Source organism: Notolepis coatsorum (genome assembly GCF_963971535.1).
Source record: "Notolepis coatsorum genome assembly, chromosome: 10".
NCBI classification, from domain to species: domain Eukaryota; kingdom Metazoa; phylum Chordata; class Actinopteri; order Aulopiformes; family Paralepididae; genus Notolepis; species Notolepis coatsorum.
This window is the reverse complement of record NC_140174.1, coordinates 12,656,250-12,682,291: the sequence shown is the minus strand read 5'-3', so window position 1 is coordinate 12,682,291 and position 26,042 is coordinate 12,656,250. Positions and strand designations below refer to the sequence as shown.

The 26,042-nt window shown below is 45.8% G+C and overlaps 2 protein-coding genes across 4 annotated transcripts in view; one reads left to right on the top strand and one right to left on the bottom strand.

The window, feature by feature from the left end:
• ube2ib (ubiquitin-conjugating enzyme E2Ib) overlaps positions 1–2,687 on the top strand; it is a 30,107-nt gene extending 27,420 nt beyond the window's left edge. For 2 of the 3 annotated variants that reach the window (XM_084322894.1, XM_084322893.1), the window contains exon 7: positions 1,683–2,687. In XM_084322894.1, coding sequence (XP_084179020.1) covers positions 1,683–1,746 — 64 coding nt within the window. In that variant the 3' untranslated portion in view covers positions 1,747–2,687. The remainder of the gene's footprint in view (positions 1–1,682) is intronic. The other variant, XM_084322892.1, reaches the window with a different exon arrangement.
• Positions 2,688–2,963: 276 nt separating this feature from the next.
• Positions 2,964–14,298, bottom strand: LOC311235431 (interleukin-21 receptor). Its single transcript, XM_084322891.1, has 9 exons — positions 14,271–14,298; positions 13,789–13,997; positions 13,243–13,393; positions 12,111–12,310; positions 10,046–10,185; positions 8,394–8,565; positions 6,890–7,001; positions 4,767–4,845; positions 2,964–4,329 (listed from the first exon to the last, which is right to left on the bottom strand). Exons 2-9 carry the CDS (start codon positions 13,856–13,858, stop codon positions 3,892–3,894), a joined length of 1,362 nt encoding a protein of 453 aa, XP_084179017.1. The 5' UTR covers positions 13,859–13,997; positions 14,271–14,298; the 3' UTR covers positions 2,964–3,891.
• Between the last annotated feature and the right edge of the window lie 11,744 nt (positions 14,299–26,042).

Below are 26,042 nucleotides of genomic sequence, written 5' to 3'. Positions count from 1 at the left end.
ATATACAATGTACAATGCAGAGTAGAAAAGTAACTGAGTTACAATACAATATACTATATACCGGTACTATACAGTACAATGCAGAAATGGGATGAGGTACAATTTAGGTACAATTTACAGTAAGGTGTAATGAGGTATGGGTTGTAGTGCAAATTCTTTGCCAATAAATATAAAGTGTGTTTAGGTGTTCTAAAGTGGGTAAAGTGGGTGCAACAGTGAGTTGTTTGTTTAAAGTGAGTGTGTGCGTGTGGATGTGTGTGCTGTGTGTGAGTGCATTTGATGGTTGTTACGATTGTTCATTGTTCAATTCTTGTTCATTGAGCATCCTGATGGCCTGGGGATAGAAGCTCCTTCTGAGTCTCTCTGAATTTATATTTGTATATTTACAGCATATATATATATCTGTCTGAATATACTTGCATATAATCCTTCTATATACCTACTTATACACCTGCATATAACCCATATAACTGATGACATGTACAGTAATGCTGTGTACATACCCTATATATATTATTACCGTATATATACATTTATATTTGTATATTTACAGCATATATATATATCTGTCTGAATATCCTTGCATATAATCCTTCTATATACCTACCTACATCTGCATATAACTGTCTGACAGCATGTACAATAATGCTGTATATATCCTATATATATATATTTATTCTTACCATATATATATATTTATATTTACAGCATATATATATATATATGTCTGAATATACTTGCATATAATCCTTCTATATACCTACTTATACACCTATAACCTTGCATATAACCCATATAACTGATGGCATGTACAATAATGCTGTATATACCATATATATATATTTGTTCTTATATATATATATATATATATATATATATATATATATATATATATATATATATATATATATATACAGATGTGGATATAATCCTTTTTACATATATTTAGATACTATATATCTGTACAAACTCTTACCTACTCTTACTAGTTACGCTGCTGGCCAGTATGACTTACTACCATAGTGTCTTTATACTTGTATCACTGTACATATTGATACTACAACTCTGTACATACATCTGATTAGCACTATTACTCAGTAGTACTAATTTATATACTAATTATATATTACATTGGCTGGATGCCAAACGTCTTTTTCGTTGTACTGTACTTGTGCTGTATGATGACGATACATTTTAATCTAATCTAGTGTGGGACAAATTAAATGGGAGACCTTTGCACGTGATAAATGTCACAAAATATGACTTGTGCTTTGCGCATCCAAACTATAAATATAAAAATTAATATAAAAATGATGATACCCGGGGTGGCAGTGGCTCAGGAGGTAGAGTGGTCGTCTGGTAATCGGAAGGTTCCCGGTTCAATTCCGGCTCCTCCCCAGGCAGCGTGTTGGAAGTGCCCTTGAGCAAGGCAAGACACTTAACCCCTAACTGCTCCTGATGAGCGGGTTGGCACCTTGCATAGTCACCTCCGCCATCGGTGTGTGAATGGGTGAATGTGAGGAACAAATTGTAAAGCGCTTTGGATAAAAACGCTATATAAATTAAATGACCATTTACCCCCTCCCTCTCTGTCTCTCTCCGTTCTCTCTCACTCCTTGCTCTCTCTCTCTACCTCTCTCAAATATGAATCTTTATTTTTGTAACTCGTGTTTCTCTTCCAGCCAAAACAGAGTAGAATACGAGAAGAGAGTTCGAGCACAAGCAAAGAAGTTCTCCCCGTCGTAAGGCAGCAGCAGCGGCCCGGTGTGCAGAAGAAGGAAGAATGTCGAACATGAGGACCAGCTCCAGCTCCGTGTCTCCATGTATTTTGCTCCTCATCCACCAGGACTTTGATTAAAGGACTTCTATTTAAAAAAAAGAAAAACTACACAAAAAAAAAAAAAACTCCACACACACATTCTGTGCCATCCGCTCTCCTCTTGACCCAGCGCTGTTCTCCTTTTTGTTCTTAATGGCCGGTCGGCGTGTAAAAGCGTTGCTAGGTGACGGGGCGCCCCCCCGGCCACCACCCCCCCCTCCCCCGTCGGCGTGTAAAGCGTCGCTAGGTGACGGTTCCCCCGGCGACCCGGACACCTTCCTTTTTTTAGCTGTTTAATTACTTGTCTTATGTGACGGACGGCGTTCGGTACCAGTTTCACCCAAGCTCCATGATACAAGCTGCTCCGAGGAGGGAGAGAAATGTCTTTTGTCTTCTTCTTTTGTCTCTATTTTGCTCCCTCACAGGGTCTATTCCTTAACCCCCCCCTTGCCCCCCCCCCCCGCCCGTCTTTATATTTTCCCTGATTTTAATGTAAGATTTGCTATAACTTCAATGTCAGTATTTCAAACTGCTGTATATGAATGGCACTTTTCTACCGTCTTATTCACTAGCATCTCTAGATGGCTCTCGGTCTTTCTTTACGCAGGTTTTCTATTCAGCATGCTGTAATATACGATAGACTCTGCTGCCTTGGCTGTCTTTTTGTTAGTGTTTTGTTATGGGGGGAGGGAGGGGGGGGGCACATTGACTGACTGAGGCAGGTAGGCTTTTCTTCTGTCACTTGTTTTTGTTTATATGGTGCTTCGTTCATGTGGAGTAATAAATTTGTTTCTACAAAACCTGTTGCTTTTATTTTTATTTAATAAAAAAAATTCCCCACCAAAATAAGAACTGAAAATTACAATGATGTAAAGGTGACTGGAAACGCATTTCTTTTAGAGTTCTCTCTCTCCTGATTGGATAAAGTAGGAAGGGATACCAGGAAATGTATTTTGTGTTGTGCAGAGCGGAGGGACTGGGAGACCCATGTTGCTGACCAGACACTATATCAGTGATCGCTGTAGGAGTGTAGAGCTATTATTTTAACATGTAAACCACATAATTCTAACAAAAGAAATACCACTTGCAGCAGTTTTAATTGATACTAAAATGATACTTCTGCAGATGGGTGTCGCATGACTGGAGTTCTGTCTTTGTGAAACTGGGTCCCAGGAGGGAAAACACATTTTTATTCCCAGGCTCGAGTGTAAAGATCCTGGGGTCGTAAACATCTAGGTCAGATTTATTTATACTGCACATTTAAAAACAAACTGAGGTTGACCAGAGTGCTGCACGATACAAAGTACAAAAGTAATGTAAATACAATGCTAATAAAGATACAACACAAGGTGCGCACTTTATAAACAGGCATAGTACTGCAAACTACTACTAACAGAAAGATGCAATATAAAATGCTAGAAGCACGGATGTATGTCTCAACCTGAATGAAAAACCAGTGAGAAGAGTTGAGTCTTTAACAAATACTTAAACATTGCTAGGGTTTGGGGCAGATCTAATATGTAAAGGTTAACTGTTCCACAGCTTAGGGGCATATCTAATATGTAAAGGAACTGTTCCACAGCTTGGGGGCAGATCTAATATGTAAAAGGTAAATGTCCACAGCTTATTTCATTTTCTGCATCATAAAAAAAAACATTTAGCATAAAACATTCTATAGCTTTTCTGAATCCTCGGAGCTATAAGCCGACTGTTGCACCCGTTGATTCCCCTTCTCTCTATACAGGGCCGTTTCTTGCCATATGTGGACTATGCGGTTGCATAGGGCCCCCAAAGCCACCAGGGGCCCCCCTAAGCTGCTTCCCCCCCTCCCAAAATTGAAATGACCAGTCTCTATATATTACACACTTGCAACTGTATATATCACCCAGCCTTTTAACTGTAATTTGACTGTTCTGCTTCATGTATGTATCATGTATGTCATTTGGTTGTGGTTGGTTGTCTCTTTCCCGTACCTCTTGTCCCCTTTCCCTGTTACCATTTCGAGAGGACTTTCTGTCTTCTCACCAGGCCGTCACTGAAAACAAGAATTTGTTCTTAATTGATCTGCCTGGTTAAATAAACGTGACGCCTTCGTTCACATAGTCCCTGCTGTGCGGCGCCTCGCCGGGCGACCTCCCCGAACAGCGGTGCTCCGGCGCCGGGGGGCACACGCCCAGGGCGTCGGACAGGGTGCAGTACTCGTTCCTGTACCAGGGGTTGTCCGCCTCCAGGGACGTGGCGCTGCAGAGCCAGCAGCCCGAGTCTCCCTCCTCCACCAGGCTGCCCGGCGCCGAGCCCACGGAGAGGCTCTTCAGCGGCGGTGGTCCGGGGGTCACGCAGTACGGCACGCCCAGGAGAGGGGCGTCGGACGGCGGTTGGGACAACGCGCCGACGTCCAGCGGGTCCTGGGCGGCCGCCGCCGGGCTCCTGGTCAAGACGTCGATGTGCAGGGTCTCCTCGGCCCGGAGCAGGTCCGCCGCCTCGTGGCCCGCGGGCGTCACCACCCAGGTCTAGAAGAACCGCAGTGGATTGTTCTGATTATATCTTCAGTAGAAAGTGTTGCATTGAATTGTGTATTGAAGGTACAACAAAAGATAAGTTTGGCATCCTACCAGAGTGCAAATGTTACAGTAAAGTGCAACAGTAATAACACAATGTACAGGTGATTGAACTGGAGTATAACATATACTGAGTAATAGATGTATGTACAGTGTTGTAGTATTAATATCAGTGATACAGGTATAAAGACACTGGTAGTATGTATACTGGCCAGCAGTGTAACTAGTAAGAGTAAGGGATATGTACAGATATAGATATAGTATCTACAGATACTGTATGTAAAAAGCATTATGTACAGACATGTGGATAGATATATATATATATATATACGGTAAGAATAAATATATATATTATTGTACATGCTATCATACAGAGTTATATATCATACCTTGAAGTCTCCCTGGCAGTCGCTGTAGAGAGACTCGAAGTAGGGAGCTGGAGTTGGGATGAACGTACTTTGCCTCAACCTGCAAGAATGATGACTTGGTTGGATTCACATTGTCTGGTGTGTATCTTAAAGTTGTGTTTTTCAACAGAAGGGGGGGGGGGGGGGGGGGGCGGACTAATTACAGAATGCTTCAATCACAAATCATGACTAGTGATTATTTGACCAAATGACTGCACTTACATTTTTTGAATGAATTATGTCTGAGGTCAAATGGAATAAAATAAGCTGGACTACATGGGGGACGTGTACAGAGAGACAGATAATGACAGGGAGACAGGTTACAGACAGACGGATAATGACAGGTTACAGACAGACGGATAATGATACGGAGACAGGTTACAGACAGATGGATAATGACAGGGAGACAAAGACGGATAATGACAGGGAGACAGGTTATCGTGTTTCCTGTGGGGGACCCTGGAGTAATTTTTTGGACACAGAGGGATCAAAAAAAGAGCAGAGGTGTAGCACGTCCTGTTATTTGACTTTGCATTTAGCCAATACTGTGTAATTATAGTATGTAAGGGGCTGAGAGGAATAGTGGTTGATGGCTTCTACATTCCTGCCCGTTGGCGCCTCCCAGTGGAGAGAAGAGGACTGACAGCTTCACACACACACACACACAGCTGTCCCCCAATTAAGCAATCAGCATGCCTCTCAAAGAGGACAGACAAAGAACCTCAGAGTGTGTGTGAGAGGGAGAGTGAGAGAGCTGCTGGGAGACATCTAAACCGTGACAACCGGTAAGCAGGACAGCGGCCCAGCCTAGTTAGGGACTGGCCTTCAGTAAAGTAGTTAGGTGCTCCAATGGGAGCCGGTATGATTTTGTTGTTTTGCTAACAACACTGTTTGATTAATTGTACAACCATATTGCACCTTCCACCTACCCCTGTCTGCTACCTTTGTTACAAATAGTATCACATTTGTCTCTGTACAATAATAGGATTCAAACGTACTCACTGTACATACACTAACCCTGTTTACAAAGCAGACTCCTGTAGATAATGTCTGTATGTAAAGAGGACTTCAACCTCTGTTCCTACCTACCTCTTATCTATTTCTATTTTTTGTTTTTTGTTTTACTTGACTTTGTACCTTCTCTTCCATCCAGTTGTGGTATAGCGCTGTTGAGAACCACACGATTTACATTCAGATTATGTTTATTTTACCTTAAAGGAACATGCTAACGTTATGGGAAATGCGTTCACTGTCTTCTCCAGAGATGGATATCGATTTTCCTCTGTGTGTTCAGTAGAGGGCTATCCGACTGCATGCTAGCCTAGCTTGGCACAAATTAATTTAATTGGATACGGATCAGCTAACCTAGCTTAAAACTCCGGGAGAGGTGTTTTTGATCTAGGCTAGCTGGTCCGTATCCGCTTCCATTAATTTGTGCTAGGCTAGCATGCAACCGGATAGCTTTCTACTGAACGCACAGAGCGCACTTTTCCCATAATGTTAAGATAAGACATTACTTTTATTGATCCCCTTGGTCAGGGGGAGGTACAGGTATGGGCAGGGTAATAAATGGTAAAGCGCTTTACAATTTTGTTCCTCACATTCACTCACACACCGGAGGCGACCAAGCAATTGGGGGTTAAGTGTCTTGCTCAAGGACACTTCGACACACTGCCCGGGAGGAGCGGGAATCGAACTGGGAACCTTCCGACTACCAGATGACTGCTCTACCTCCTGAGCCACTGTCTCCCCACAATAATGGATGAAAGACATAAATATAGGCAATAAAATTTAGATCTGAATATAAAAATATGAGGGGGGGAAAAAAAGTGTAAACGCTTTTTATTTTTATTTAAACAATATAATGAACTCGTGGCATGTTCCTTTCACTACCACACTACAGAAGGTTAACCCTTTCACTACCACACTACAGACGGTTAACCCTTTCACTACCACACTACCGAAGGTTAACCATTTCACTACCACAAGGTTAACCGTCTGTAGTGTGGTTGTGAAAGGGTTAACCTTCTGTATTGTCTCAGTGAAAGGGTTACCCCTTTGGTAGTGTGGCCGTGAAAGGGTTAAAGAGGCGAGCGAGGACGTACTTGACCACGGGGGCGTAGCAGAGGAGCAGCAGGAGGGGGGCCAGCAGGCACAGGGGGATCACCAGCCTCTTGTCCAGAAGAGGAGGAGCCCCAGGATCTGTGGTGGAAGGGTCTACATTTTGGAACGTAAAAGATAAACAAACAAAAAAAAGATGAAGAAAAGCTAAATGGTCACATGGCTCAAATGTTTTGGTTTGGGTTGAACGAGGAACCTATAAAAGAAGGAAGGGTCGCCGCGTAGTGCGTGAACGTACATGGGTGCCTGCCACGTGTGGGAACTTTCAGTTCGGTCGACGTTGAGTTTAATGGGATCAGCCGTCTCCTCGTTTATGAGCAGTCATTTAAATTTAGATTTTAATTCTGACACCTCGGATGTCAGAATCCTCTGCAATTTGTTAACTAGCTAACGTTTGATATGTCGGTTGATGTGTATTTCCTCAGATAGCTGGTATATTTAGAATTTTAATACAGGCTTCAGTAGAACTGCATTAGAATGCTGGTATTCTGACCTGATGACTCATCCTTCTGTTATTGTTTCCTTGGTATTCTGACCTGATGACCCTTCCTCCTTTTATAGTTTCCTTGTTCAAATAGTGCCTTAGAGAAGTACTGGCAGCAGCCTCTGTTAATATGAACAAAGACTGTGGGAACATTTATTTATCTGTTCGTCCGCATGATCTTACACTTAAAACACGAGACATTTAACACTTGAGTTAAAAAAAACATTTTGTTCTCGAAATCACGGCCTGTCATAATTATAAGACAGGCTTTTACTTTGTAAAGTTCATCTGAGGTTCTGGAGTGGGAGCTCTTAGAAGGTTCACTTCACCAAAAAACAGTTATTTTGTACATCATTTCACAGACATCCAAAAGCTCTAAACAGTTTTGCACACATTCATTTAGTTTGACAAGTTATTGAGAGGATATGAGTTTGAATATGGCCACCAGTGATGTCATCGGGAACATTGAATCCTTGTGTTGTGTAAATTACAGCTCCGTGAAACGATGTATACGGAAAAAATGGCAATAGCTTGTCTTATAGGGAACTGCTACCTTATCATTTCATGGCGCTGTAATTAACACGACACAAGGGTTCAATGTCTCTGATGACATCACTGGTGGCCATATTCAAACTAATAACTGACAAATTCATGTTTATGTTTATTAAAGGATCCCCATTAGAGACGCATGAAAGAGCCTCTAGCACACTAAATTCATGTGTGCTAAACTGTTTAGGGTTTTTGGATGTGTGAGAAATTATGTGTAACATAAGGTGTGTGTGCATCATGTGTATTATATATATTTACTTTTTAATTGCATGAAACATTATGAAGTATTCTCTTATGCCACTTTTCCACGGTCTGCATGGTACTACCCCCCCCCCCCCCCCCCCCCCCCCCTCTTCCTTGTACCCTCCCTGCTGACTTGTCGTACAGAACCTGTAAAGCGTTCAGCTAAATCTAAATGACTAAAAATGTAATCGTCTGTTCTGAGAGAGGCGTACCGTTGCTGGCGCGAGCTGTGGTCCAGTGCACTGCAGACGACCATTCACTCCACTGTCCCTTGTAGACGGCCTGGTCGGGGCTGGAGCGGACCCTGGCGGTGTACTCTGTGTCTGGCAGGAAGTTACCGTCATCCACTGAGACCTCCCTCTCGTCCACCTGGAGGCTTCTTGGCTGGGAGGGGGGGGGGGGGGGGGGGGGGGGAGGCTTTGAGTGCACAATGATCAATCTACGTTCACACTGCAAGCCTTAGTGCTCAAATGGTAAATGGTGCATTTATATATCTTTATCCAAAGTGCGTTACAATTTTTGTTCCTCATATTCACACACCGGAGGCGACCATGCAAGGTGCCAACCTGCTCATCGGGAGCAATTAGGGGTTAAGTGTCTTGCTCAAGGACGCATCGACACACTGCCCGGGAGGAGCGGGAATCGAACCGGGAACCTTCCAACTACCAGACGACTGCTCTACCTCCTGAGCCACTGTTGAAGGCAGAGGTTCTGTGTAGGATTGTTAGTAACTGTCTAACTGCATATATAACTGTTTCCACTAGAGGGCGCTCTAGGCGGAGACACTCAGGAACACCGCCAGGTGGCGAGTATAAATAGTGGTGTCTCCTCCCACTTCTTTCTCTTTCTCTCAGTGAGAGAAGACTTGTAGTGTTACTGCTCTGCCATGTGAATAATAAACCACGCCAGTTAAGGCTCAAGATAGAAACCATGCCTCTTGACCACATTATTGTCTCCCTATAGCCGAATTCTGTTAACAGCCACTATCGCTCAATTCTCATTTAGTGCTCGGATCTGATTTTCTTTTTGTTTGGCTGTTTACATTCGTTTTTAAATGTGGTCGGCCGATATCGGATACCAGTGTGAACCGGTCACTGCTCCTGAACTGACCCGTGTGCACAAATTAACAACAAGGAAGCTGGACGTAAGAAATTGTGACTCATGTCAACCTATACTATAGTGACGTAAAAGTCTCATTAGCGCATGACTGTTCAGACTGCGGTCGCATTGCAGAAAGATCAGACCTGTATCTGATTTAGGACCACATTATGAAAGTGGTCCAACATCAGAATTTAAAAGATCAGATTCCATGTGATTGCCCTTCTTGCAGGCTGGTCTCAGTCTAACCTTCTTGCAGGCTGGTCTCAGTCTAACCTTCTTGCAGGCTGGTCTCAGTCTAACCTTCTTGCAGGCTGGTCTCAGTCTAACCTTCTTGCAGGCTGGTCTCAGTCTAACCTTCTTACAGGCTGGTCTCAGTCTAACCTTCTTACAGGCTGGTCTCAGTCTAACCTTCTTACAGGCTGGTCTCAGTCTAACCTTCTTGCAGGCTGGTCTCAGTCTAACCTTCTTGCAGGCTGGTCTCAGTCTAACCTTCTTGCAGGCTGGTCTCAGTCTAACCTTCTTGCAGGCTGGTCTCAGTCTAACCTTCTTGCAGGCTGGTCTCAGTCTAACCTTCTTGCAGGCTGGTCTCAGTCTAACCTTCTTGCAGGCTGGTCTCAGTCTAACCTTCTTGCAGCAGGCTGGCCTCAGTCTAACCTTCTTGCAGCAGGCTGGCCTCAGTCTAACCTTCTTGCAGGCTGGCCTCAGTCTAACCTTCTAACATGGACGGGGCGGTGACTCCACGCTCTTTGTTACTAAATCTTACACTTCCTGCGTGGCCTCTGTTGTCGTACTGGAGCTGATACATGGCGTCGAACGGCGGGTCCGTGTAGCCGCTCTCCCAGCCGAAGTGGTGTTGGCTGGAGTTGTGGGTAACTGTGAGACGGCACGGTGTGTTTGGTGTAACTGAGGGGAGAGGGAGACACGGCGATCTGTGTCAATATCGTAATAAATCTTTTCTTATCAATAGGGGCCCGTGGCCCTATTTCCATGGTGTTGAAATAATAACTATGATGAAAACAAAACTGATAGGCCTACATTTGACTCCACTTGTTAGATATATGTACGTCTGTATTACATACATCTCTGGAGCGTAACAGAAGCATTTTGTATAAAAGTATTCTGTACTTCTGTATGACGACTAATAAAGAAACTTGAACATACTTCACTCCCTGTGGGTGATTTTGTGGAAAGACTCCAGGATAATTATGTATGATGGCATGTATAATAGTGCTGTATATATACATTTATATTTACCGCATATATACTGTGTCTGAATATACTAGTTGCATATAACCCATATAACTATATATATATTTATTCTTACCATATTATATCTGTCTGTACATACCTGCATATAATCCTTTCTACATATCTGTAGAGATACTATATCTATATCCCTTACCTACTCTTACTAGTTACACTGCTGGCCAGTATGACTTACTACCAGGCCCGTTTCTTGCCATATGCGGACTATATGGTAACTCAGTTACGTCTATTCTGCATCGAACATTGTACATATGTCTATACTGAACACTGTGACCTCATTTTTTTTTACTTCTAATTTACATACTATACTATGTTATTTTATTTCATACTTATCTTGTCTTGCACAGTCTCTGGAGCGTAACAGTAAGAAGCATTTTGTATAAAAGTATTCTGTACTTCTGTATGACAACTATTAAAGAAACTTGAAACGTATGCGGTTGCATAGGGCCCCCGAAGCCACCAGGGGGCCCCCTAAACTGCCATTAAAAAAAACTATATATATTATTATTTTGTATTCACTCAATATACTGTATATATATATATATCCTGTAGGGATGTAACAAATCATCAACTTAAAATCTTAAGTTAAGTAGCTTACTGACAAATGTAGTTGCATTTTAAATTTTTTTATCCACTTTTTCTCTTTTCTATTTTTCTCCCATCCCAATTTCGTAATTCCAATTCTTCCCTCCCCAGGCGCCCCGACCGAACTGTAGGAGTCGCTGTTTACAACGACCCGGACCCACCCCGCCAGCTTTTCCACCCTCTAATACAGCCAATTGTATTAGTGTGAACGGCCAGCCAAGCTGGTGACAACGCCGGAGCTGTGAGCTGGATTCGAACAGGCGAATCCATCATCTCCGGTGTTGGTGACGAACGCAATCTCCGCTACGCCACCTGACCGCCCTTCCCTCCCCTGTCTTGAACGTTGCTAGACTATGCCTCTCACTGGTCGGCTGTAGTGAGGATAGAAGCTTTGCATCACGTGTCCCCTCCGGTACACGAGGAGGCAGCCTGTCTCATCTTTTCACAGCAGCAGCTCGAACTCTCAGTGGTGAGGAGTAACACGTTGGAGGCTCACGCTGCCCCCGATACTTCCTGTTTCTGCTGTACAGGCGTCACCCAACCGACCTGTAGGAGTCGCTGTCCACAACGTCCAATCCCCACCCACCGGCTTTCCCACCCTCTAACACTGCCAATTGTGTTAGTATGACGGCCGGCCAAGCCGGTAGCAACGCCGAGAGCTGGGCTCGAACCCAGCATCTCCTGCGTTAGTGGCGAGCGCCTTGCCCACTGCGCCATTTAGCCGCCCCCCCGTAGGTGCTCTTTGAAGGCGGTTTTGAAGGTGGGTAGGGATTCACATTTTTTTTATGGCTGTGGGTAGGGTGTTCCACATTGATGGGTTGAACATGATTTGTGAAACTCCCTCTGGTGTCGTGGTATTCACTGACCTTTGGGAAGTACCTCGACATGTACATGGTTACCTTAGTGGTGTACTGTACTTGTGCTGTATGATGATGACAATGTAGTTTAATCTAATGTAATATAATTAGGTTCCTTACTGTTCTCTGAAGGCATGTAGTCTTCATTCAGCACCTGGCAGCTTTCAGGCGCGTCGCTTGTTTTGCGACAGAGCGAGATCTCAAAACTGTCCGTGTCCACGAAGGTCTCCGGCCGCTCGTCAGCAGGTGTCTGCAGCGACTTGTCGAGGGAACAGGTGTAAAACTCGCCGACGCTCCACAGCAAACACTCGTACACCTCACTGCGTGGCGAGAGGACGCAAAGCGGCGATTAGACGACCAACATAATCATCACATCATGTGCACACCGTCATGTTGAAGGGATGTTATTGAGATTAGAGCTGCCCCCGAAGCCTGTTTTTGGGCTTCGAACTTCGTCAGGGTTTTTCGAACGGACGTTCGAACCTTCTTTTCTAATTACAAAAAAGAAAATCTAAAAAAACTAGATGCTCGATATTGGCTTTTTTACCGATACCAATATTCCGATATTGTCCAACTCTTAATTTCCGATACCGATATCAACCGATACCGATATATGCAGGGTTTCCCACCCCAAAAAACGGAATAATTTCAGGTAACTAATAATTTCACTGGATATATATATAACAAATATTGTTATTGTTTTTTATTTTTTTTAAACCGATACCGATATTTTCCGATATCGCATTTTACTGCCGATATCGGCCGATAATATCGGTCGGCCGATAATATCGAACATCCCTAAAAAAAACGTAATTTTTTAAATATAAAATATCGTCAAATCCTCAATTTGAATAAAGTGATCTGATTAAATTAGTATTTAAAAAAAAATTAAATCGACTTTCTTTAATGAATAAATGAATAACTTATCAGTTTCGTCAACATAAAGAAACGAATAAGGGCACGGTTGGTACGATGGTGACGTCATGATGGAGTGCCAAGTGGATGCAGATGGGCTACATCATTTATGATGAATGTTTTATTTAGTCGTATACTATAATATTAGTGTAGCCTAATCTTTATCTGCAACTGTGAAGAAAAACCCCATTGGTTTAAACTTTAAACAGAATGAATAGATACAAATTTATTAAAGATTCAAAATGTTTTTAGAATTCGAACGCCAACGTAACGAACGAAGGTCCGAACGTTTGGGCTCAGCCCTAATTGAGATGTGTTAGTTTAGTATCGTCCTCACTCTGGGCCTGCGAAGAGGCGCTGTATGAAAGCCAGTCGGTAGGAGCAGTTGTCCCGGCAGGTCTCTGTGACGCTCAGGGAACAGTTGATGGTGAACAGGTAGTCAGTCTGGCAGTGAAGGCCATGGTCCACAGGTGGAGTGTCCCAATCCGCTGTTAAGTGATATCATCACCAACAGTTACTTCACAGCCACTGCTAATGACATTGTCAATCGGAATAAGACACAGAATTTAAAGGTGCACTGGGTATTTAAAAGTCTAAATAAATATATCTTTTAGTATTTAATACATAACGTGTTCTGGATCCCTGGAGCACTGTTTGAAACTAGAAATTATCAGTAGTATCACCTTAACATACAAATCTAAGAGAAATGTTGGTTCACTTTGTTTCAAAGGGTGATTTTTCTGGATTTGTGTCAAGATTATAAACAACTATTCAAGCATTTGCAACTAGCTGTTGTTGTACAGGTAATTTTTTTTCTTCTCAAAACAACCTGCTGTAGCTTTAATGTAGAACTTGATGGGGTCTCGTAGTAAATAAGACTGACCTGTGGCGGTAGGATTCCCACGCAGACAGACCGTGTTGGACATCAGGAGAAGGGCGGCGATCAGCCTCATACTTGAGTGCTCGGGAGATGAGCTGGGTCCATGGGGTCCGACGACGACATGCACATCACCTCTGGGTCATCTCCGACAATATGCACATTGTTTTATTGTGGATTCCCCATTAGTCTACACCAAAGTGAGACTACTCTTCCTGGGGTCCAAACATTTAAAATACAAACACAAAAAAAGTCAAATAAAAATATAAAACCACAAACATCACACAAACAAAATATTCACCCAATATTCATAAGTCTATCACAATTCTCCAACTATAAAATACATATTCCATAATCGGTCCATAAGAACAAAACCGATAAAAATCTTTTATGATTTTAACTCGTAATATAGCGCAACTTTTCTCAAGTCACCGATCACCTTATATTTCCATAATAAGTCGATGACCAAAATGTATCTCGTTATTCACCTCTGGGTCATCTCCAACAACATGCACGTCACCTCTGGGTCATCTCCGCTGAAGCATAGAGAAATACTCTCACAGCAACAGTGTAGGTGGGCGGTGTCAGAAAGCAGCTTCTCACTGATGATTGCGATCGCTTTGACACGTCTCTTGTGGTAGAGGATGTGCTTTTCTTTAAGGAAGCGTGTGTGAGTGAGTATTACCTATTTCTGAGGTCTAACGGTAGGCCCTCTGGGGTGTTGAGAGAGCAAAAGGTTGGTCTGAGACCGGCAGACCAGCCTGCAAGGAGGTTAGACTGAGGCCAAGGTCAGACTGAGACCGCAGCCTGCAAGACGGGCAACTGTAAAAAAAAAAAAAAAATTAACATTTGTTTTTACACCCATCAGTTGGCCACTTCAACACCTATCACAAGCCCCGGCCATTTTTGTTAGGGGGGGGGGGGGTCTCTCGTTGAATTGTCCTTCTGTTTTCTTCCTAGATTCGACCCTATAAAACACAGCTGAAGACTCACCTGTTTTTATTTGGCGTTCTGAGGCTCGGTAAGCCACACATCCCTGGTCGTGTCGTGATTGTTTTTAAAATCCTATTGTAGTTTTTATGACTTGTGTATTTACTGTTTTTTGTATTTCTGTTTTTGTATTGTACAACTTTGGTTGATTTTAAATTTGCTATATAAATAAAGTTGACCTAGATTAGATTCAAATTTATTGTCATCATACAGTACAACTTTACTCTACTGGAGAACATAACTCTACTGGAGAACATGACTCTCTACTAGAGGGAGGGGGGGTTAGAGGGAGAGAGAGGGGTTCACAGCAGAGGGAGGGGGGGGGTTAGAGGGAGGCTCACAGCAGAGGGGGGGGGGGGGGGGGGTATAGGGAGAGAGGGAGGGGGGGGTTAGAGGGAGAGGGGTTCACAGCAGAGGGGCGGGGTGGTTATAGGGAGGGGGGGTTAGAGGGAGAGAGGCAGGTTCACAGCAGAGGGGGGGGGGGGGGTGTGAGAGGGAGGTTCACAACAGATGCTACACAGAAGTGGTGACATCATCTGAAAACTGTGAAACTGAAGATTCCTCTGAGATGCAGCTCAGCACTGCGTGTTCATGTGTCTTAGCCGTTAATCTGTAATGTGTTTTGGTTGGGGGCCCATTAAAATGTTCGAGAATTGATAAACATGGTCAAACATCCCCCCCCAAAATACCACATTAAGACACCAAAACCTTGAGGAACATCATAGAAAAATGAGTGTGATTTGGTATCGAGAACCAATTTGGAAATACTGTATTGAATTTTTCACAATTGGATTGAGCACTTGCGCAGAACCCCTTATTGTCAATATAGGGAAGCCATTCATATTCTGAATGTCTCTAGTTTATAGTTGTAATGTTTCATGAGGCTGTGATTGGCCTAGAGGTCACAATACGTGATTTTAAGGTGGTCAAGTAAAAAAATTATAATAAATAAATAAAAGGAAAAAGGTCTCCCTACAATGAAATGGGGACTAACATCATCACACAAATCGGCTGATGAGCTAGCATGACATGTTTGGTACCCATGGATGCGTAAGATCATCTAGTTTCATGCAGGATATTCACTCAGAGCGGAGCCTGCTGCAGCCTCTCTGAGAGACGGTACCGCCAGCCCAACCCACTGCAGCCTCTGAGAGAGGTACCGCCAGCCCAACACCCACTGGCGGCCTGCGGAGGTCTCAGAGAGTTAACATAATTTTTGGTGTGGTGCTTGACGACCTTATGACCGTAGCTTATTTTCTTTAGAACTCATTCCAGCTGTCCTCAACATCTGTCCACACTGTTATAGCACACGCTGGCTCTAATGACGTCATGTCCAGGCGATCCAAAAGTGCATTATGAACTTGAGTCTCTAGCCTCCAGGGTTGAAAGCCTGGAGAGGAGGCGTGTCCTGTCAGGGGAGGAGGTGTGTCCTGTCTGGCGAGCAGGCGTGTCCAGTCTGGGGAGGAGGTGTGTCCAGTCTGGGGAGGAGGCATGTCCAGTCTGGTGCCACTCTCTCTATGACATGCAGGACTGTCTGCTGGGGGCTATGCATGGAAAACTGTAGTCAGTCATCCATTTACATTTAGTCATTTAGCTGACGCTTTTATCCAAAGCGACTTACAGCAGGAAGGGTACAACTCTATCAGCTGAGTAACCATGTTCATCAAAGTGTTGAGTGCTACAGTGTAGGTTAGTATATTAGGACAAGTGCATGACAGTAAGGTTAGATATTATTATAATAAAAACATTTTCATTTCAGATATTGATTGAAGAAGTGCGTCTTTAGTCGACGGCGAAAGATTGGACGGGTTTCGGCTGTCCTAACTGGGGTGGGAAGTTAGTTCCACCATTGTGGGGCAAGGACAGAGAAAAGGCGGTTTCTCTGTGATGACCCTCCCGGAGCTCGGATAGGAGTAGGTCTGAGGCGGCCAGAAGATGCAGAGCGTAGCGGTCTTGAGGGTGTGTAGTTAGAGACCATTGACCGGAGGTAGGCGGGATGTTCCCTTCGCCGCACGATATGCCAGGTCGAGGGCCTTGAAGCGGATTCGTGCGGCAATGGGGAGCCAGTGCAGGTCCCTGAGAAGTAGGGTGACACTCACTCACTCACTCACTCAGACATGGATGTTTTGTCACTCACTCACTCACTCACTCATGGATGTTTTGTCACTCACTCACTCAATCACTCACTCATGGATGTTTTGTCACTCACTCACTCACTCACTCACTCACTCATGGATGTTTTGTCACTCACTCACTCACTCATGGATGTTTTGTCACTCACTCACTCACTCACTCATGGATGTTTTGTCACTCACTCACTCACTCACTCACTAATGGATGTTTTGTCACTCACTCACTCATTCACTCACTCACTCACTCATGGATGTTTTGTCACTCACTCATTCACTCACTCACTCAGTCATGGATGTTTTGTCACTCACTCATTCACTCACTCACTCGGTCATGGATGTTTTGTCACTCACTCACTCACTCACTCAGTCATGGACCCAGACAACACGGGTCCTGCTGGTGCCACCTTTGTTCCCGTCACTAAACCATTCGTTCTTGTTCACAGCATGTGACACCAAAAACGACTCCCGCTCTACTCCCAGCCTGTGTTTGCTCTTCCATCATCAAACGGCCAATTTATTACCGGCCTCAGCACAAACACGCCCCGGATCGCTGTACAATCCCACTCTGTCAACAGATCTCACCGCAGCTAAAGCCACTTCTTCAGTCCCTGCTGTTGAATCGCCTCGTCTCCGTTGACTCAACGTAAGATCCCGAGCCAGTTGGTCTTTTTGTCTGCCAGGATTTGATCACGACCAACAATATTGAATGTTTTATCATCACAAGGGGTCCTGGATAAATCCTGTCGTTGAGCCCCCCCCCTCCCAGAAGATTTATTTCTCCACCAGCCAAGAATGACAGACCCGAGGGGGCCTTGCAGTAACACACATTTTAGTTGTCCTCAAGTCTCGCTGAGAGTCTTCGTTTTAAGAATAAATTGCCCATTTTGTGTGTTTTGGTAAATGGTGCATTTATATAACTGCTTTTATCCAATGCGCTTTACGATTGTGTTCCTCACATTCAGCCATTCACTCACACATTCACACACCGACGGCGGAGGCGACCATGCGAGGTGCCGACCTGCTCATCGGGAGCAGTTAAGTATCATTAAAAAAAAAAAAAAAAAGTATCCTCTCTCGCAGATTTTTTTTCTCTTTTCTCCCCGTCCCAATTTAGTCATTGTGCCAATTCCCCCCCTCCCCTACCTGGTTGTTGTGCGCATGTTCTCCTACTGGTCGGTACAAGGGAACCCTGAAGTCATCCGCACGCTTCCTCCGACACGCGCGGCGACAGCCAGTGACTCTTTTTTTCACCTGACAGCGAGGACTGTCATTGGTGAAGTGTAACGCGTGGGAGGTCACGCTGCCTTCCTCAAGTTCTGCCTCCACTGAGCAGGCGCCCAGACCTGACCTGTAGGCGTCGCTGTCCACAACGCCAGATTCCCACCCATGACTTGCCCTCCCCCTAACCCAGCCAAACGGGTTAGTATAGCGATCAGCCCAAGCCTCAAGCAATGCTGACTCCGGGAGTCGAGACCGCAGCCTCTTGCATTGGTGACGAGCGCAGTCTCCGCTACGCCACCTGTCCGCCAAGGGGGTTAAATGTCTTGCTTAAGGACACTTCGACACGCTGCCGGGAGGAGCCGGAATTGAACCGGGAACTTTCTGAATACCAGACGACTGCTCTACCTCCTGAGCCAGACCCCTACAGAACCCTTAAACTTACTTCTGGTTTTATTCAGGAATTTCTGAGCTTTTAGTTTTCGTCTTCTTGGTTTCGTCCACGTTTGTTGCCCTTCTTCCTTTTCGTTTGCTTCAGATTTGTATCAAACCTTCAGATTATTTGACTTTGACCCAATATGTGAAGTGTCCCAGCTGTGACCAAGGAAATTAAGCAGACTATTCTCTGCCCTCACTCCACAACATTGGAGTGAACTTCCCACCACAGCCAGGACAGCTGAAACCACCACAGTCAGGACAGCTGAAACCACCACAGTCAGGACAGCTGAAACCACCACAGTCAGGACAGCTGAAACCACCACAGTCAGGACAGCTGAAACCACCACAGTCAGGACAGCTGAAACCATCACAGTCGGACAGCTGAAACCACCACAGTCAGGACAGCTGAAACCATCAGTCAGGACAGACAGCTGAAACCACCACAGTCAGGACAGACAGCTGAAACCATCACAGTCAGGACAGCTAACTGAAACCATCACAGTCAGGACAGCTAACTGAAACCATCACAGTCAGGACAGCTAACTGAAACCATCACAGTCAGGACAGACAGCTGAAACCATCACAGTCAGGACAGACCGCTGAAACCACCACGGTCAGGACAGCTAACTGAAACCACCACGGTCAGGACAGCTAACTGAAACCATTAGTCGGGACAGCTGAAACCATCAGTCAGGACGGCTGAAACAATCACAGTCGGGACAGACGGTTGAAACCATCACAGACGGGACAGACGGTTGAAACCATCACAGTCGGGACAGACGGTTGAAACCATCACAGTCGGGACAGACTGTTGAAACCATCAGTCAGGACGGCTAACTGAAACCATCACAGTTAGGACCGCTAGCTGAAACCATTAGTCAGGACAGCTGAAACCATCAGTCAGGACAGCTGAAACCATCACAGTCAGGACAGACGGCTGAAACCACCACAGCCAGGACAGCTGAAACAACCACAGCCAGGACCGCTGAAACCAAATCCTTCACTTCTGTCAAGCCTTCACCGTCTCAAACACCATTCTTTAACCCTTTCACTGCCACACTACAGAAGGTTAACCCTTTACTATCACACTACCGACTGTTAGCCTGCTGTTGTGTGGCAGTGAAAGGGTTAACCTTCTGTGTATTGTCGCAGTGAAAGGGTTAACCGTTTGGTAGTGCGGCAGTGGAAGGGTTAATACCAGTGAACAACATGGCCTCACTGTAGAGGAGCTGAAGAGGATTTATTAAAGTGTTGCGTCTTTTATGCATATGAAATATAATTAATCAAATATTAGTAATGATTCATATGTTTATGCAATTTTGTATTTTTTGTTTTAGTAATTTTATACGTCTACATTCTCTCTCTCTCTATCTCCCCCACAGACACGCATGTCTTCTCTTACACATGGTCAAGACATGTGTGGGTGCTTAAGGTATTTGGAGGATTTGGAACAAAACAAGATGGTAAATAATTCCATGTGCACGCCTCCTTTCACACAGACACACATAGACATATATGTTAGCGTGCACATGCTCAAACAGCCCCCACACCTTCCTCTCACATTACCCAGACTAACCTGAACAGGGTAGAGTTTGGTGAAAAACAAAATGAAGGTCTTTTTAAGGTGACAGCTGATCAATAACTCACCCTGATAAAACATGTACTTGTTAGGTATATAAGTCGGCAGACAGCCAAAGACCTTCATCGTGCCTCTGGTGCACCAGAAAACAGATCCTTGTAATTGCCAGTGATTTTAGTAAAGCTTGGTAAGCTTTTTTTTTTTATCTACTTTTTCTCCCCATTTTCTATTTTTCTCCCTTCCCCAATTTCGTATCGTCCAATTCTACCCTCCCCTGTCTCGAACGCTGTTGGCCATGCCTCCCACAAGCCGGCTGCAATGTGGACGAACCCTTGCATCACGTGTCCCCTCCGGTACTCGAGGAGGCAGCAGTCGCATCTTTTCACCTGTACAGCGCGATCTCTTTACACCTCCATCATCCAGTCCATCCTCACCTTCTCCATCATCACCTGGTTCCCTGCAGCCACGGTCAGGGACAAGGCCAAGCTGCAGCGGGTGATACGCTCGGCGGAGAGGCTGATCGGCTGCTCTCTTCCCTCCCTCGAGTCCCTACACTCCACCAGGGCCTTGAGGAGGGCGAGGAAAATCATGGCTGACCCCGCCCACCCGGGTCACGGCCTCTTCACCATGCTCCCCCACGGCAGGCGGCTACGGCTGCCCAAGACACTAAAAACCCATCATAGACTCAGTTTCTTCCCCTCAGCAGCTCGCCTGGTAAACGAGTCTGGTGTCCCCCTGCTCCACCGCACAATAGGTAGTAGTATAGAAGACTATTAGCACAATGGGTAGTAGTAGAAGACTATTAGCACAATAGGTAGTAGTATAGAAGACTATTAGCACAATAGGTAGTAGTAGTATAGACATATTAGCTTAGTAGTATAGGCAAGGTAGATTACTTAGTAGCAAAGTGCATAATGGTAAAATAGTAATAGTACATAATAGTAAAAGACGAAGTACGAAGGTTACTATTTATTTTCTTTTTTTTCTTTTTCAGATATTGATTGAAGATCACACGATTGGTTTGTCTTGAGCCGTGTTTGAGGTGTTGCTTTAAAAACACTGAAGCTCGGGGATCGAGCTCCATTGAGCTGTTGCTCTGACTTAAAATCGCTGATTATCCAAAAAAAATGTTTCCTAAAACATGCTGAGCAGTCACCTCTCATGTTACAGTACCATGCTCAGGGGGATGTTTACCGTTGACTCATGGAGGTTTCATGTGGCAATGTATGTTTTGCATGGTATACTGTGCATGTGTGTGCGTGTGTGGGAAATAGAGCTTACAGCTCAGGCCTGTGGTTGTGGTGTGTGTGTGATTCTATAAAAGATAACAGCCTGAGTGTCATGTGACATGAGTTCTACTCTGTGGTTCGTGAATGTCTGTCATATTCACAATATCCAGAGTGTAAACATTGCTAAGTTGCACAGCACACCAAGATCAAATCCACATTTTTTGGATTCCACCCATCCAATACAGTCCAGCATGGGCAACAATGTTCCGTGATTGTTTATTCAATCCCACTTTAACCAAACCAACGTTTCTCAAAGTCAATTTCGGCTTTAAAGGGTTTTTCCTAATCTATTTTTCGAGTCATAAAGACCCGCTATGTCTGGAGAAATGGTTAACATGTGTTCCGATGTCAGCGGTCTCTTCCCCCGCGAAGGCTGTCGCAACAGGGCTGAAGACACCGGGAACACGGCTCACAGGGTCCGTATCACCAGGTCTATCTACACAGAGCGTCTGATCATGGCATGTGAAACAGGAAACGCCTGTAACTGCAGCTATGGCCATAATGGCCTGTTATGCTACGGTCAACACAGTACGAGTTCAACTTATGTGGAGGGTTTTCGCTATTCGAACAGATCTACCACAGAGTGCAAACCGGCGGCCTATTCTTGTGTATTGGAACCTCGATACCTCCATGTATTGTGTGTGAAGCAATAGAACTGTAAAAATAAAATAAAAAGGGAAAGGGTTGTGAGGAGAAACGGCGCCCTGTAAACGTCTTGCTGTTGATGTTGAGCAACGAGGAGGAAGATGGCTGGCTCTATCTGCATCTTGATACTAGTGCTGTTTTATTTCTGCCTTTTGATAAAAAGTGTTTCCGTCTCTGTGATAAATAATACCAGGAGATAACGACGAGGGCCACAGACGTGTTTCTGTTGGAGAACAGCAGCGGTGGAAGAAGTACACGGCTCCTGTACTTAAGTAAAAGTAGAAATACCCAGATAGACAAGTACTCTGGTGAAAGTAAAAGTCCTCCATTAAAAATTCTACTTAAGTAAAAGTATTTGTATATATGTGTATATTGTCTCATGTATATGTATGAGACAAATCCTCTTGAGGTTGTCCTGTCCCTGATTTTAATAAAATGGTGTGAGGTGTAGTGCTTGAGCCCACGGTACCCCATGTGCCCTGAGCGCCGACCTTAGTTGTAAGTAGAGGATGAATGATACGCCAGGGAGGTCATAAAAATCTATTGGGTCCTGAAACGCTTGCAGGCCGTTTTTATCATATATATATTCCCCAGAGTATGAACTCCCCTCTTCTCCAATTGAGGAATATTAACAGGTTGCTGGTTATGAAATATTGGAGCGTCGACTAGGTGCCATGGGCATTTGACAGCACACGACCTCTGTATGTTACGCCATGTTTGAATTACGTGGGATATGATTGGTCCATATCGTAATTGGCATTTTGATATAGGGATAGTGGAGTATACTACATCCTGTAGTCTTTGTGGTGAGACCGTTGCTGCTTCTATTTTATTGCCTATATTTGTGTCTTTCTACTATTACCCTGCCCATACCTGTACCCCCCCCCCCCTCCCCCGTGCTTCTATGACGCCCAAATTTCCCCCAAGGGGATCAATAAAGGAATATGTAACAGGGTGGCAGACTTGTCCCTTAGTTTGCAGTGTTTAATTGGCACACATGAGAATATGCATGGGATTAATTGCAGTGAATTGAATATTACACATTGATTGGCTACAGGTGTGACTGTGACTTAGTTCCTCTCTCACTCCTGGTCATGGTTTTGACTTGGTTGGTGGTCCTGTGATGGACAGCTGTCAATCACTGGGTTCTGTGGGTTTATTCCTGTGATGGGCAGCTGTCAATCACTGGGTTCTGTGGGTTTATTCCTGTGATGGACAGCCGTCAATCACTCGACTTTGTTTGTTAATTGCCCCTTTAGGAGGGCAGGTGTGTGGGCTTGATTGCACCTGATTCAGTGCAGCTGTGCCTAGTTGTAGCTGGGCCTATTTAATTTGAATCGCACATGGTTATATAGCTGCTTTCTCATTCTCCTTGTGTTGGCTATCCTTCCTTGCAATCAGTTCAGTGCTGTTCTCTGCCCTGTTGAGCATTTAGCCTTTCTCTGTAACAGTTGTTTTAGGCTTTATTTAGCTCTTTGTTTTTGGGGCGACAGTGGCTCAGGAGGTAGAGCAGTCGTCTGGCAATCCGGAGGTTCCCGCTCCTCCCGGGCAGCGTGTCGATGTGTCCTTGAGCAAGACGCTTAACCCCTAACTGCTCCCGATGAGCAGGTTGGCACCTTGCATGGTTGCCTCCACTGTCGGTGTGTGAATGCGTGAGTGAATGGGTCAAATGTGAGGAACAGAATTGTAAAGCGATTTGGATAAAAGCGCTATATAAAAAAGCAGCCATTTACCACCTACCACCGCAGAGACCCGGCTGGGTGGTGTAGCGGTCTAAGCACTCACCTACCACCGCAGAGACCCGGCTGGGTGGTGTAGAGGTCTAAGCACTCACCTACCACCGCAGAGACCCGGCTGGGTGGTGTAGAGGTCTAAGCACTCACCTACCACCGCAGAGACCCGGCTGGGTGGTGTAGAGGTCTAAGCACTCGCCTACCACCGCAGAGACCCGGCTGGGTGGTGTAGCGGTCTAAGCACTCGCCTACCACCGCAGAGACCTGGCTGGGTGGTGTAGAGGTCTAAGCACTCGCCTACCACCGCAGAGACCCGGCTGGGTGGTGTAGAGGTCTAAGCACTCGCCTACCACCGCAGAGACCCGGCTGGGTGGTGTAGAGGTCTAAGCACTCACCTACCACCGCAGAGACCCGAGGTTAAAATCGGCGAGTCCTGGTCGCTGCGACTGTATGCAATATGACTCCTGCTGCCTGGTCAGCAGGGAGGGGATCTGGGAGAGATGGCATTAAGCTCTGCATGCGTTACGTCCTCCTAGTGAAATGTAGCATGTGGTAGTCTACACCCTCCCCAGACTGACGGTAGGGCAGCATGTGGTAGTCTACACCCTCCCCAGACCAACAGTACCCGAGACCGACAGTAGGGCAGCATGTAGTATACACCCTCCCCAGACCGACAGTAGGGCAGCATGTGGTAGTCTACACCCTCCCCAGACCGACAGTAGGGCAGCATGTAGTATACACCCTCCCCAGACCGACAGTAGGGCAGCATGTGGTAGTCTACACCCTCCCCAGACAGACAGTAGGGCAGCATGTGCTAGTCAACACCCTCCCCAGACCAACAGTACCCGAGACCGACAGTAGGGCAGCATGTGGTAGTCAACACCCTCCCCAGACCAACAGTAGGGCAGCATGTGGTAGTCTACACCCTCCCCAGACCAACAGTAGGGCAGCATGTGGTAGTCTACACCCTCCCCAGACCGACAGTAGGGCAGCATGTGGTAGTCTACACCCTCCCCAGACCGACAGTAGGGCAGCATGTGGTAGTCTACACCCTCCCCAGACCAACAGTACCCGAGACCGACAGTAGGGCAGCATGTGGTAGTCAACACCCTCCCCAGACCAACAGTAGGGCAGCATGTGGTAGTCTACACCCTCCCCAGACCGACAGTAGGGCAGCATGTGGTAGTCTACAACCTCCCCAGACCGACAGTAGGGCAGCATGTGGTAGTCTACACCCTCCCCAGACCGACAGCGGAGCAGCATGTGGTAGTCTACACCCTCCCCAGACTGACAGTAGGGCAGCATGTGGTAGTCTACACCCTCCCCAGACTGACAGTAGGGCAGCATGTAGTAGTCTACACCCTCCCCAGACCGACAGTAGGGCAGCATGTGGTAGTCTACACCCTCCCCAGACCGACAGCGGAGCAGCATGTGGTAGTCTACACCCTCCCCAGACCGACAGTAGGGCAGCATGTGGTAGTCTACACCCTCCCCAGACCGACAGCGGAGCAGCATGTGGTAGTCTACACCCTCCCCAGACTGACGGTAGGGCAGCATGTGGTAGTCTACACCCTCCCCAGACCAACAGTAGGGCAGCATGTAGTAGTCTACACCCTCCCCAGACCGACAGTAGGGCAGCATGTAGTAGTCTACACCCTCCCCAGACCGACAGTAGGGCAGCATGTGGTAGTCTACACTCTCCCCAGACCGACAGTAGGGCAGCATGTGGTAGTCTACACCCTCCCCAGACCGACAGTAGGGCAGCATGTGGTAGTCTACACCCTCCCCAGACCGACAGTAGGGCAGCATGTGGTAGTCTACACCCTCCCCAGACCGACAGTAGGGCAGCATGTGGTAGTCTACACCCTCCCCAGACCGACAGTAGGGCAGCATGTGGTAGTCTACACCCTCCCCAGACCGACAGCGGAGCAGCATGTGGTAGTCTACACCCTCCCCAGACTGACAGTAGGGCAGCATGTGGTAGTCTACACCCTCCCCAGACTGACAGTAGGGCAGCATGTAGTAGTCTACACCCTCCCCAGACCGACAGTAGGGCAGCATGTGGTAGTCTACACCCTCCCCAGACTGACAGTAGGGCAGCATGTAGTAGTCTACACCCTCCCCAGACCGACAGCGGAGCAGCATGTAGTAGTCTACACCCTCCCCAGACCGACAGTAGGGCAGCATGTAGTAGTCTAAACCAGCCCAGGGTGAGCTACACTTCCCTGTGTGGTCG